The 14,093-nt window shown below is 31.7% G+C and overlaps 2 protein-coding genes across 2 annotated transcripts in view; one reads left to right on the forward strand and one right to left on the reverse strand.

Moving 5' to 3' along the window:
* LOC148239273 (uncharacterized) overlaps nucleotides 1-14,093 on the forward strand; it is a 61,608-nt gene that overhangs the window by 3,717 nt on the left and 43,798 nt on the right. The window contains exon 2 of the mRNA XM_088199822.1: nucleotides 552-992. Within this exon, the coding sequence (XP_088055948.1) occupies nucleotides 793-992 (200 nt within the window). The 5' untranslated portion in view covers nucleotides 552-792. The remainder of the gene's footprint in view (nucleotides 1-551; nucleotides 993-14,093) is intronic.
* Nucleotides 12,513-14,093, reverse strand: part of LOC148239274 (putative multidrug resistance-associated protein lethal(2)03659) — a 79,558-nt gene continuing 77,977 nt past the window's right edge. Inside the window, exon 18 of the mRNA XM_088199798.1 lies at nucleotides 12,513-12,943. Within this exon, the coding sequence (XP_088055924.1) occupies nucleotides 12,891-12,943 (53 nt within the window). The 3' untranslated portion in view covers nucleotides 12,513-12,890. The remainder of the gene's footprint in view (nucleotides 12,944-14,093) is intronic.

A 14,093-nucleotide genomic window follows, 5' to 3' on the forward strand; every position in this document is an offset into this window, starting at 1 on the left:
TGTCGTTATTCCCGCTTCGTTCGTCGCTTTAAATACCTTCGTGTCCTACATACAATTAAATAGATTCATTGAGACTTATTTATGGGGTGTTCAATGTTCTGACCATCGCTCAATTGCTCGCACCTAATCTGTTTAACATTTATAGTGTGAGCGAGCGAAATATTTAAAAAAAAATATTGCAAATTTATCACATGATCATCATCTTATATTTTTATTTTGACAATATGCTATTTTTATTCTAACCATTTGATATTTATTCTGACCTTAAATAATATAATTATGACCATTCATAATTTTGATACTGATCGTCCTATATTTTTATTCTGACCAGGGTTTGATTTAAATTCCGACCATTTAATTTGTTGCAATTATATGCCTGCGAATCATCAGGCTTTCTTTATAATGTCGCAGTTTGAATATATCTGACAAATACGGCGCATGCGTAGTACGCGCAACTATATTTTTTTCAAATGAAATAGTTGAATTTTATTAAATTAATTCATTTATGTATCTAAAATAATCGATTTATATAATTTTATTTAAATTTTCAGGTTCGACGTGATCGATCGTCGAGATTCGCGAACGCGCACCGCTAGTTTTTGATTTATTTTCGGCAGTGCATAATTTAAAATTGATAATCGTACCGAACGGTTTTGTGTTTGTTCACGAATAGTAGCCATTGAACACACAAATACGAGTCGTGTTACTGTGCAAACAATCTTTTGTCCGACGCAAATATTTGCCATATATGCTATAATCTAGTTCGGATTAATTCGTATAAAAAGTGTCAAGATGTCTTGGGGAGTAATTTTATTGTTGGCGTGTGTATCGTGCTCGACGGCCGAGCTGGTGGACTATTGCACGACGAATACGTTCATCTCTAACTCTTCGTGGATGCAGTTCACCAAAGAGGCCACCACGACGGAGTACGTGGTGAAGAACAAGTTCAAGAGCTTGCACTGCTGCGCCAAAGGATACAGAAGCATAGAATGGTAAGATTTTTTTTAAATAAAATTTATCATTAAATCGATACTATTTAACCACTCGCACACCATATACGATTAACATAATTTATTAACCGATGCAATAATGGTTTCTTGGAACGGAATCACAATACCGCTATGTAAATCGATCGTCATACACACACACAATGGCAAACTTTTAATGATGCTATTTTATTTACTATAGTATGTAATAACGTGTCGCATGACTAATTTGCCCGAAAGCGAGACTTTTGTTTCGACTATAGTACCGTGAATGATGAACTGTTATCTAGAATAAAAACGGTTCCACAATAGTAGAAACTGTTGGGCGTCGCTGCGCTGCATAAAATCGCAAATATGTCCAAATGTGTGCATACACGGGACAATGGCCGCGAATAATCCGGGGAGAATGTCTTTTGTTGTCTTTCACACTCTGTCCATTGAATTTTGTGACACTCGCAAATGGCAGCTTTCTACGGTTCTGTATTGTCATCTCATTTTCCGGACGGGACGAGCAATCGAAGTGCATTGTTGCGTGTCTATTTGTTGTGGATAATCACCCCTATTCACGGGGAAAATGTCTACATTCTGGATTCACAGATTGTTGCACCCTCCAACTACTGCACGATTCGATCGTTTAATGCGATTTGTTTGCTCGTGCACCTGGATGAGCACATAGCTCAATTAGGGATTATAATCTCCTAATTTTATATATAATTTATGATTTTAGATTTCATTTTGTAAATTTGTGTCGTAGTGTATTTTGCAGAAGTACAGACCGTTGCACTTGTATGATTAATACTACTACAGATAGGAGAGTATTGGTCAAAGTATATTCAAACCTAATTTTGGTCAATAGGCGAGCGCAAAAACAATTATCATTTCTCAGAAGTCAAAAATTTACGTCAAAAGCAATAAAATCATGTCGGCGCCGTCGCAGTGGGAACGCTCGGTAACGAGCGTTTCCACTGTTACTTTCACTAGCGCTTATCAGTTAAATTATATTTTCGTTAGTAGAAATATATATCTACAGGTCTAGTAAAAATATAACATAAAAATACACATTCACTGTAACATTTATACATCGAATGTAAGTATGCACTACACATACAACCTGCCAGATAATACCTATATATTTAAAAATATATATTTACCGGTGAAAATGTACTTCGATATAATTTCACTGAAATTACATATTTAAAAAAATATTTTCTGGATAGATTCGAAACTGCTTTTCTTAGATTTACTTTGAGGGATAACCCAAGAATTTCTGGCTTAGAATCAGGGACGATTTCTTTAAGATTCATAGTATTTCATTAAATTACGTGCATTTTTGTGGCCAAATTCAAGAGGGGGGGGGGGGTTCTGCTTCCTGCCCCCCCCCCCTCCAAATGTCACTGAAGTCTCAGTATCGCTGAAATGGTCGCTAACTTCGAACATTTTAAATTCAGGATAGTCCTAATATTTTATTAACGATAGTTATTATATATTTTATTAAGTATAGTTATTATATAATATTTCACTAACCAGTGAATATTATGGTTCGTTCATTTTTATCCATGTGATCAATGAAAAAATACATCAAAAAGCTTAAAAAAAATATTTTTATAGAACATAAATTAAAAAAAATATATTAAAAATATGTAGCTCGGTTTAAATTCAAATGTAAAGGACGTCCGTTGATGCAATACAACTTATACGTCAAATCAAATGCTTATAAAAATAGCAAACATTTGTTTTAACGTGTTTGAGCATAAAATTCTAGGAAAGTAACGGACCATAAAAGTTAAATCTTTCATGAAAAAAAAATTGTTCCTTGTGAGCGCTGCGCCGCCGCGCGACCAACGGCGGGTTAAAAAAGTGGGTTCTTTGGAATAGTTCGTACAAAATGTTTCCACTTTTGAAAAAAAAGCTAATTTTCAACATAGTTTCTCAACACTTGAGGGACTTAACTGTGTTTTTACTATAATATTTATATTCATAATTTCTGTTAGTGGTCCATGAAACGTTTTTCATATTTTCAGTGATCCACAGGTGTAAACATATTGAAAAACACTGTTCTATACCTTGGCTAAGTCATTGATTGATAAATTCAAAGTTGAATTCTATCCTCTAATAAATAAATCAATTTATATTTAAAAAAATGAAGCAGTAGTACTTATTAAGTATCGTTAATATCAATACTATATTAACTAAAAAACATTTTTAGTTGTGTCGTTATTGTAGCGTATCATGTAAATTTTACACGAACCTTTTAATTACGATTGAATCCTATAATATCTCGATTTTAATTGAATATAGATACTACATATACATATAGATGAAATTTAATACGCAATACGTAGCTCGACATCCGCATTGGAATATATAGAAAAAAATCTCATTGAATGCACTCAGTTCACGTTTTTGTAGTCGCGCTCGACTAACTCTATCTGCTTTTTTTTCTATCATCCACTCACAATGTGTATTGGCGGAGCAAATGCTATTATGGAAGGACTCTCAATTTATTCTCCCTTAAAAGGCACTCATGCCGGGACCATTATTCTCACCTTTGCTTTGTGCCAATGCGTATACACATAATATATTTTTTTAAACGGGATCGTTTCAGGTAAACCTCACACAATGTAACACGAGGAGAGAAAAAAAATCTTACGGCCGATTTCAATTAAGACGATCATCTCTATAATATATCAAATTTGGTCCAATTAAGACCACTCTTGATTAATTAAATTCCGAGAATATCCCGCTGATGCGTTTCCATCGACATCAGCGTCCGGATCACAGGCTCTTAAACTGTATTTCGCCTAATATTATATACATTTTAAAACGAAATTATAAAGCCATTATTCTTGTTCTAGGAACTGTATTTTAAATCGCGTCATTGCAATTATTATAATTGTGTGCTCTACGTTTGAGTGTTTTTTTCGGAAATTTTACTGATGCAATCATATGAGCACGTGTTCTTGTGTAATCAGAAAAGCCGATAAAGTGCAATTAAATGGATCGTATGTACTAATTCCAATAGTTTAGTTTGTGAAAGCTTATGAGTTAATCGTATAAAGCTGATCATGAAAGGAGGCTATATTCACCGAACTATTAGGATCTCTGCTTTGCATTCATAATATTATAATTGGTTAGTTATGCATATATTTAACACAAACTTTCAAAAACAGGTGCTTTTTGAAATCATGATTTATATTTAATATAGAACAGTTCTTGCTACCATAGACATGACAATCTTTTTTTTAAATACGTTTATTTCAATAATATAAATAATTTTACAGACATACTAATTATATATAATATTTATGTTACTGGTTATTAGCTTAATGTATTAAAAAAAAAATATAAGACAAAACGTTTGTGGTTATAATTTGAAGAAAAAATTAAAAAACATGTGAAAGAAAAAATATTTAGTGATAGTTTGAGTACATTTCATCGAAGAACTGGAATTGTTGATATGTTGTCTTTAACCTTTAAAGCAATATGTGATTTGAAATTTTGTGCTTGTATTTAAATCTAATGTTTGTATTGTACCGATATACAAGATTAGTGGGTTTGTATGGTTTCGCGAATTTTTTGGTGTAAAAATGAGTGTTCTATGATTCTTTTTATTTTAAGGCTAATACGCATTTTTTTAAGATTAGTATAAAAATGTGTGCTATATATTATTTTTATAGCTTTGTTTTGAATGACTTGTAATTTAGAAAAAATAGTATTTCTGGCGTTTCTCCAGACCGGATATGCATATGTTCGAATGGGTCTAATTAATTGTTTATAGATTAAAAAAAAATATATTTAACGCGCTCTTTCTATTAAATATCGGGTTATAATGGACCGCAATGTCGACAAGCCCTTAAGAGCGAAGTTACAAAATGTTTATTAAGTCCAGGGCCAATGATTCATTAAAAAACAATGATTCCACATGACAAAAATGGATATGAAATAGTATTTGCATTATATTTTTAGTGACGACCCTGAACCATCAAGTACATTTATAATTAACTTGTTTTATCTTGAGCAAGTCAGATTTTTTTTTTCATATGCATGTATCAACACTAAAACGAACATTTATTGTCTATTAAATTATCATATATTTTATTAGGGTGCTCGAATCATAGTTTGGTACAAGAAAAAAAATTCTTCGAGGTCATGTTCAAATTGTCAGAAAATCGATAGAGCCTACCTTTAAACGTGTGTATGAAATACGCCTATGATTTCTCAGAACCATAAACGTAGTAATAATCATTTCCGACACGTGAAAAACCAACCACCTGTTGGTCGGAGTCACGGAACGAATGTTGCCTTTCGCACGTGGTCGCTTTTCCAAGAAACCGAGAAAAGTCAGACTCGTAAACGGAAAATTCGACCCCTGACTCGCGTTTCCAAGAAATGTATACTTTTTGCCAAGAAGATAGAAAAAAATGTGCGGGAAGCACGACATCGTGTGGCAGAGGATCGATAAGGGTAGACACGCAGAGAGTATAGAATGTTAAAAGCGACAGTGACAATGACATAGGAGCGGTCATTGTCAGGATACATTTGTATCAAAACTTACACCATGCCATTTTTTTAATCCAATAGTATTATTTATGCATAAACAGAACTCATGTAATTATATTATCAGTGTCGAATAAATGACCCTCCCATTCGATGAACTTTTTAAAAAGATTTTTTTAATGCAATTTAAAATTTAAATTACTGCCATTTTAATCTAGTTTAAATATAGAACCAGTTTTTTCAACACGACATGTACTGATCATTTTTGTAATGTCTCCAGTCCAATGATAAATAAAAGGCATACATTACATAATGGGTAAAATAATATTTATTGTAAATATATTTACGTCTTACCTAATTCTTCCAATAATACATTTTCCTTTTCCCAAAAGTCATTTTAGATATTAAAAAAACATTTATAGCAAGAAAAACTCTAGTTTATATATATATTTGACTCGCATGAAAAAGTGGAGTTGATCACCTTCACTTGCTGTGTCTATTTTCCATCTGTTATCTATAACTTCGCGACACATTTGCGATCATTTTAAAAAGAAACATAATCATAAAATTAGTTATATTTTTATGGGTAAAAACAGGTAAATTCCGAATATAATTGCGCACCCGATAATTCCGCACATTAATATAAGATTGAAATTTTAAATATATTGATTCCACATTTGATATTTTATATACACATCAAACTGGAAAATGTGAAATTTAATGACATAAATATGGCAGTAACAAATTCAAGTTTTCTTCTGTGTGCAGATGATTTAAAACTGTTTAAATGCATTCAATCTGTTGCGGACTCATATCTACAGCAGTGCCTGTCAAACTGTGCGCCGATACGAACAATACCTGATTTAATTATAATTTTAATAAATTATTTCTATTATTTTAATCCATTTTTAGTGAAGAGAAAATATCAGGTTGTACCACATGAACTTGTTTTGTCAGTATAGATACGATTTATACACAACATGTAAATATCTAAAATACAATAATTATCTTTCCAAAATTACTGACCTTTAGGTTATTATAATAATTACGTTTACTCTCGATATTTATAAAAGTTTTTGTTATAGAATGTATTCTAACATTTAATTTTTTTAGAAATTAATTTAATTAATTGTATTAAATGGTTTTCCATTGGAGATTGATGAAACATATGGTATTGATCATATATATATATATTAAAAAATACCTATGCCCTTAATGATGTTAATACCATATTGACAATTTTATTTTAATTTGGCACTGAATTAACTATAGTTAAACTTATTTAAATTTAAGTTTTTAAACGAATACGGATTATATCTTCTGATGGGTATATTCTACCTCCCTTATTTTTTAAGTCGATTAATGAACTACTGTTTTCACAAAATAAAACATCACAGCACGTTTAGCATTTTAATAATTTTTTTGCTTGTTAAACATCTGAGCTTTTTAAGCCCATTTTCTGAAAGACTCGCCTATGACTGTCGTTAATCGACATATATTTAATATTTGTATCATTAAAGTTTAATATTTTATGATTTTTTTCGTACTTCTATTTATTGTGTATTTTAATAATACTATACATAATTATTTAATCAACGAAATGCATTGGAATAATTTAGTAGGACACAATGGTTTTAATTTGAATAAATATAAGTATATATATTTTTTCATCGGGTATTCTTTTAGCTTTTTAGGATTACACTTCTCTGAACGATTAATAGTTCCATTTCAAAGCATACAATAGAAGCGCTTTCAGCACAGCCACACACCACCGTCAGTTTTCATGGCATTTCTTCGTATCCAAAGCCCTCGACCGACAGCTTACATCGAAATCGATAAATTGAAAATACTCCGTAATCCGTCGCCTTCGGCGAATTGTCGTTCGATTAAAAACCGCAACGACGTATTACATACATACACTTTGTCATATTCGGTTTCAGCAACCGTCGGTGCGCGAGCGAGCCACCTTTTGTTGCACGGCCATTATCAATCAAAAAGCATTAACCCGATTTCCGTACCGGTTTTATGTACAGTCGAGTGTTTACATCGTTAGGTGTGCTTTTGCCATGACTCACAATGATGAATCATAGTTTAGCCTATTACGCGATCTTTCAAATGTTGACAGATGCACGACTCGAATCGAAACTTGTCCGCTAAAGAATTGATTCTATGTATAAACACTCAAGTTTTTGCGCGTCCTTCGTCCGAATGACCATCACGTGGGTGGCTCTCGATTGTCTCCGTAATTTATATACGAAGTTTACGTGACTGAGTTGGGATTTAATCAAAAGTTGTGGATTAAAATTTCACTTTTGCGTGGGTCTGCTTAATGGTTCCCTGGAGGTCAGAGTTAAACCTTGATTTCTCTTTTATATGGCTGTAAGATCTAATCTAGTCGAGGATTGTTTATAGAGCAGCGAGTATTTGTATATATAATATGTAGGTCGTCGCGTTTTTAAACCGAATATAGGGAAAATATAATATATGTACATATCAGGCGCGGGCGGTGAGATAATTTCCCTCTCGGTCGCTCGCGTGTTAAACGACGAGAGTGAGTGAGAGATAAGAGCATGCGGTCAGCATGCTCTTATCACTCTTGTTACTTAACACGCGAGCGATCGAAAGGGAAAGTATAATATTTCACCGCCCACCCCTGGTACATATGTATGTTATCCAAACTGTACCAACTTAATCATTTTTATTTTTTATTATTATTAATTTATTTAGCTAATTGTTTATACTATATATTGAATTCAGTTTTACATCAATATAGATAAGAAATTAAACAATTCCCGGATCTGTATCGCGCACTTTCGTGTCTTCGCGTGATTAATATTTTACCTTGACAGTAATATAATAAAAAAATGTAACCATATCATGCCGAATTTTCAGAATACCGAAAAGTTGACGCACGAATGTCACGCGATCGATTGATTGACGCGTTTATTAATCCACCAAAGAAAGGCTTGTTTATGTAACGCGCTTCTAAGAAATAAAGTGTGTATGTGTGTAGATTTTACATGCGATTCTATAACTGTGTCATTAATAACTAGGTTGTTTCTATTGAATATTTTAAACATTGGCCATGAATTTGACTGCTACTGGTATTTTTAATCTAAAATTAACTTGGTTTTACAACTTTACGTTACTGCGAATTTTGGTTCAAATGTAACTAGCTGACCGCGTGCGATAAACATGCTTTTGTACATTGTGCAGATCAAACGTGAAGTTTAAAATTTGGACGATTCCCAAAAATATAGGTATAGAATAAAATAACATCGCTTCAGAATATAATCCTGTAATAATAATAAAGTTTTCAGAATAAGAAGTTCTTGGAAAAGGCATAATAATAAAGAGATATAGCTTTAAATTTGAATATTATTTTAGAACACAGATTTAACCAAAATTTCCAGGAATTCCACTCATTAAATAAATATAAAATATTATTTTATGGTACGAAGTTATTTTTATATCAATATAACAAATTATAATAAAGAGTTATATCAAAATCGAAATATATCTCGCAGCACTGCTTATCCTGTATATTAAAATGACCAGACGTTCTTTTATATTCAAAAAACCTTTTTTTAAGCTTCCGTTGCAAATTCTCCCCATCAAAAAATTTTCAAAGATGGCATTTGAACAACATTTTCGAAATGCCTTTTTTTATGCTCCCGCAGCAATAATGATCTTTTTATTTTTAGTGTCGTTTGATATTTTCAAAATCTGGTCACCTTATGTATATGTTACAGTGAATGCAAATATAAATGTAATCATTTTTTTCTCTCAATATACCCTAATGACTAGTACCGCTCCAAAATCTATGGTCTTGATGCGCCTTTATTTTGATTCGAAATGCGAGACAATGATACGCTTCTCAACAAAAAATACTTTTACGCCTTCGAAAAATATTTGTAAATAGAAAGTTTATCCGCGGTATCTACTATGACCAAAATTCGCAGAATTCGTTCGTTGAACGAAACAAAATGTTGGAAAGGCCCACCTTTATTAGCGTGAAACGCTTATCTCAAAAACAGGTGTGAGTTGCAAATGCTTGTGAATTCGTTTTACGTTATTATTTTTGTTGTTTAAGACGCAAAGATTATATTTCAATCAGTTCCATGAATTTAAATCGTTTTATCATTTTTTATGAATTAATTCAATTGCATCTGATCTTAATCCTTTTGATTTTAAAAAGCTGAAATTGCGTTCCTGATCAAAAAGTATGCAAAATAATAAATTAAGCAGTTTCGTTGTGACGCTTTTACTTCGCACAGTGTGTAATGCATATTTCACAATTCGAAACGATTATGAAAGTAATTAAATATTAATTTAAGTAATTATTACTAACCAATAATTATTTTTTAATTAAATATTATTTATGGTACAAACCGAGAAAAAATTACATATATCTATATTTGAATATTCAATACTACGAATAATTAAGAACCCTAATTTGAGACCATTTCTGCCTTAGAATCAGCTTTTTATAATATTTTTATTTCGCTTAGGTTTATACTATTTAATTAAATGAAACATTTTTTCTGGCCAAATTAAAGGGGGTAAATTATGTTTCCCCCCCCCCCCAAATAACGTCACTGGTTTACACAATTTCGACATTACATTTTAATTGAATTGATGACGGTGAAACGAGGCTTGCAAAAATAAGATTAAAGAACTTCAGTTTTATGCGAAGTTCTTATTTAAAATATATTTTTAACGTTTGGTTAACAGCCAGGTCGCGCTATTTATTTTCACAGACAACTCGTTTTGACTCATCAGATAATTGATAAAAAAAGTTATATTTATTCCCATGAGTCCCAAAGCATTTATATAATCATGTTCTGAATATAAATAAATGTATATGAATGAAAAATTTTAGCTGATTGTCCTTGAGATATTAAGTTAATGTTTACATTATCTCTCGGTTACCATAATTCTGCATCAAGAGTTTAGGTAAATAACCCCAAGTAAATATTTAATTTAAAACGTTGCTGTTTTTGCGTCATCAAAGTCGATTGAAAATTCATTCAAGAATTATATCTACTTCAAGATGTAATCTCATAGCATTCCTAAAAATATCTTCATCACTCTTTTTCGCCGACTTGCATAAAATCGGCAACGCGGCTCATCCGCGCCGATTATCCAACGGGGCCGAATCGGCGATGCTGTTAAATTGTAATCTAATATACCTAAATATATAATAACCAGACTCGCATCCATCTCAGAATTCGTCTTCTGCATTGCCTGGCTTTCGCGGTTGCTGTAGCACAGGTAAATTTTTCCGAGAATCCGAGAAGGACCCTCCCTGGCACACAATGAACACTGCTACCTTCACCTGTAGTTGTATGTGTAGCAACAACGATCCTTCGCGTGTGCTATCCATTCTATGAAATTTAATATGCCTTATCCTGGGCGTTATTGTTTTTGCCCGACTACTACCTGTCGTTTCGCAAAATGTTTATCGAATGGATTATCCATATTCGCCTACCATACACCTTTAGCGGTTTAGCCGATTACGGCGGTGTGGGGTATTCGATTTAGTCCCAACAATGCATTCTATGGTTTGAGTGAGCCATCGTTCCAGGTACGGCCTTCGCAATTGAAACAACGGTTTTGCACCCGAGGATTACCTGCTTCTATTGTAACGCTTCCAAAAATAGTTTTTTCTTCTTTCTTCATTGAACAATCAAAGCCGCTTCAGAAGTGACACTACAATTACCGAGTACCCGCAGACCCCCCCAAACGCATGAATAGTAAACCTTGACTTTATTATCTTACACATTTCGCTCCGCTCCTGTAATGCAATATTTAGATACGAGATTTTTTTACCCATAGGATGACTTCATTTATTTGTTGTGTTATTTTTCTGCACGCAAGTGTATCACGTTATATTTTATGTCCGAGCGCTCTATGGATGTTGATATAATTCAAACTGACACATTAATTTCGCGTCGTTTTGTTTCGGTCGTGGTGGTTGTCAGAATTTGTATTATTTACGATTTTGGAGGTGTCATGTTTTGGTATGCAGGTAAAACCCGAGATTTCGTAAATCGATAAGCGATCGTTCGAATCGACGAGGCTCGTAATTTCGATTGCTTTATCGCATTTTGTACTTGTCGATAACTAGTGAGATATTTCAATTTGTTGATGATTATTATTAATAATTGGTTACGCTAAACTGCTGTTCTTAATCTATATTCCAAAACAACTTGTATCAAGGCATGGGAATTGTATAAAATATTTCTTTACCAGAATATTTTCGATACCTGATACAATGGAATCACCAATTTTAGGATAAGATATACAAGGTGTATCACTATTTATTTCATATACCTTTATAAATGACTGCCATTTTATCCGATGGAAATTTAACGGAGAGCTTATTTATCATAACAGTTATAAATTAACAGATAGCTTAACCTACAATTTCTTGTTCAAATACGTTATATTAACTATAAACCATTCATGAAAAATTCTTACATACATACATATTAATCTAGCCATTTATTAATTATTACCATCAAGTATAAGAATAATACATATAGCTTAAAATAATAATGTAAATATAATACAATGTTTTAAATAAATTAGATTATTCACGCTCAGGACGATAATCCAAAAAATATATAAAAAGTATTGAAGACCTCGTCATTATGAGCGTGTTGTGATGACATCACTGCGAAATTAATATATTTTTTTTATTATATAATATGATATATTTTATGAGTTCAAGTTGCTCATTATTAGAGAACTTTCAATAGCTAATATGTATGAGCTCAATTTGAATTAATCATCACGATATTCATTAAATCTAAGAAAACCTAATCTGTGATGATCGATGAGAATTATCATTATATATTAATCCGAACACAAAAGTTCATATGGGATTCGAACTCAGGTCTTTCAATTTTTTTTAACATTTACTTTACGGATTATTTTTGAATATACATATTTATATGTTTGTGTATAAAATATCATATATTTTCATTGTTTTCATCGTCCGAAAAGTGTGCTTGAATTTTTTTGTTTACAAATGTGAAAAAGTTTGAGAACCGCTGGTTTACTCAATTTAATTTTTTTTATTTCAATTCCTAGATTATTCGTTTTTATAATTTTAAAATCAAGATAATCAATTTTAAAATCTTATAATAAGGAAATGTAATAATTTATTTTTATTTCCGGCCAACCACATGTTGAGAACCACTTAATAATTTATGCATTAATACATTTATATCATGTTTAGAAAAATTCATTGAAATATTCGGACTTGTTCGTATTTGTCCAAATATAATAAAAAAAAAATTCAAAATATAATGAAAATTCATATGTACATGTATTTAGTCATCTCTTAAAAAAAACAAATAATTTTAATTTGCCATAGACGCCAATTGGCGTCCGCGGTGCTTAACGTTCGGCACGCTCAGGACGCCGATTGGCGTGACCGGTAGGTAAAAGTGCTAATGGTATAATTTTCGTTGATTTTCATTGTTGAAAAATATTTTTTTAGCTCCCCCTTATGGTAGAGCAGCTCAATTATTTTACTCTCCGCATCTTGTTAATCTACTATACACAATTTTGTTAACTACTGTTATATTCTTTGGTCTGTGGTTACCATACAGTTTTTTTGCGTTGATCTATATTTTTTAGGTTTTAAATGCGTTAATTCATTGAATAATTATAATATGACAATCAATCACTATTTAGTTAATTTGAATGACTAATAATTGCGAAAGATGATGAAGTAGTATTTGATTATTATATTTAATGTATGTATCAGCTTATGTTTTTTTTTAACATATTTTTTTAACCAGCTTAGTTTTTCTGCATTAAATAAACTAGGGCCATCCCTTCATATATGTATAAATAAAAAATTATATTGTCCGATTTTATAAAATACAATGTCTCTTTTTTTAAATACAACAATATTTTAGTACAATTCGATTCGATTAATATTTTTAAAATCAAATTGTTTTCTTGTAATCTAATATTCACGTACAGCTATATTTAAACTTGTTTTGCGGAACACTTATGTTTTATAACTTACAATTCGCTACGGATTTCCCGTGTTAAATTAAATTAGCGGTTCCAATGAAATAACATTTAAAGTGTAAGATTTTGAATACCAGTTTATTAGTATATTATATGTATTTGTATATATTTGTGTGCTAATTAAACACAGATTGTGCCGCTTTATTGAAGTTATCGTGTAACAGTTATTGAATGTTATGAATGAGCTAGCGGACGAGGCGCCGCTGATCACCGTCTTTCCGTCGTAGTCAACCCCCACATATTATACATACTATATGAAGCATACTTCACAACGTTTCAATAATTTCCGTTGTTTGTTTAGTATCAAATCATCGATCCATAGAAATGGCGATGAGGTATTTAAAATAAAATATTTTTCACGTTAATTATAATAAATTATCAGGCAAATATTGATTGCTGGTTTGTCGGTGTTGTTTTTATTGTGTGTGTAATTACGGCTGATATCTTATTCTAAATAATTATTATTTCTAGGAATATTTAACTAGTATAAATATTTAACAATTTTACTAAATTATCATCATTCGCGCTCTGCTTCTCAATATCTTTCACCTGTTAACC

The sequence above is a fragment of the Plectrocnemia conspersa genome, unplaced genomic scaffold (genome assembly GCF_051122295.1).
Source record: "Plectrocnemia conspersa isolate PC_06_02 unplaced genomic scaffold, ASM5112229v1 ptg000001l, whole genome shotgun sequence".
NCBI classification, from domain to species: Eukaryota; Metazoa; Arthropoda; class Insecta; order Trichoptera; family Polycentropodidae; genus Plectrocnemia; species Plectrocnemia conspersa.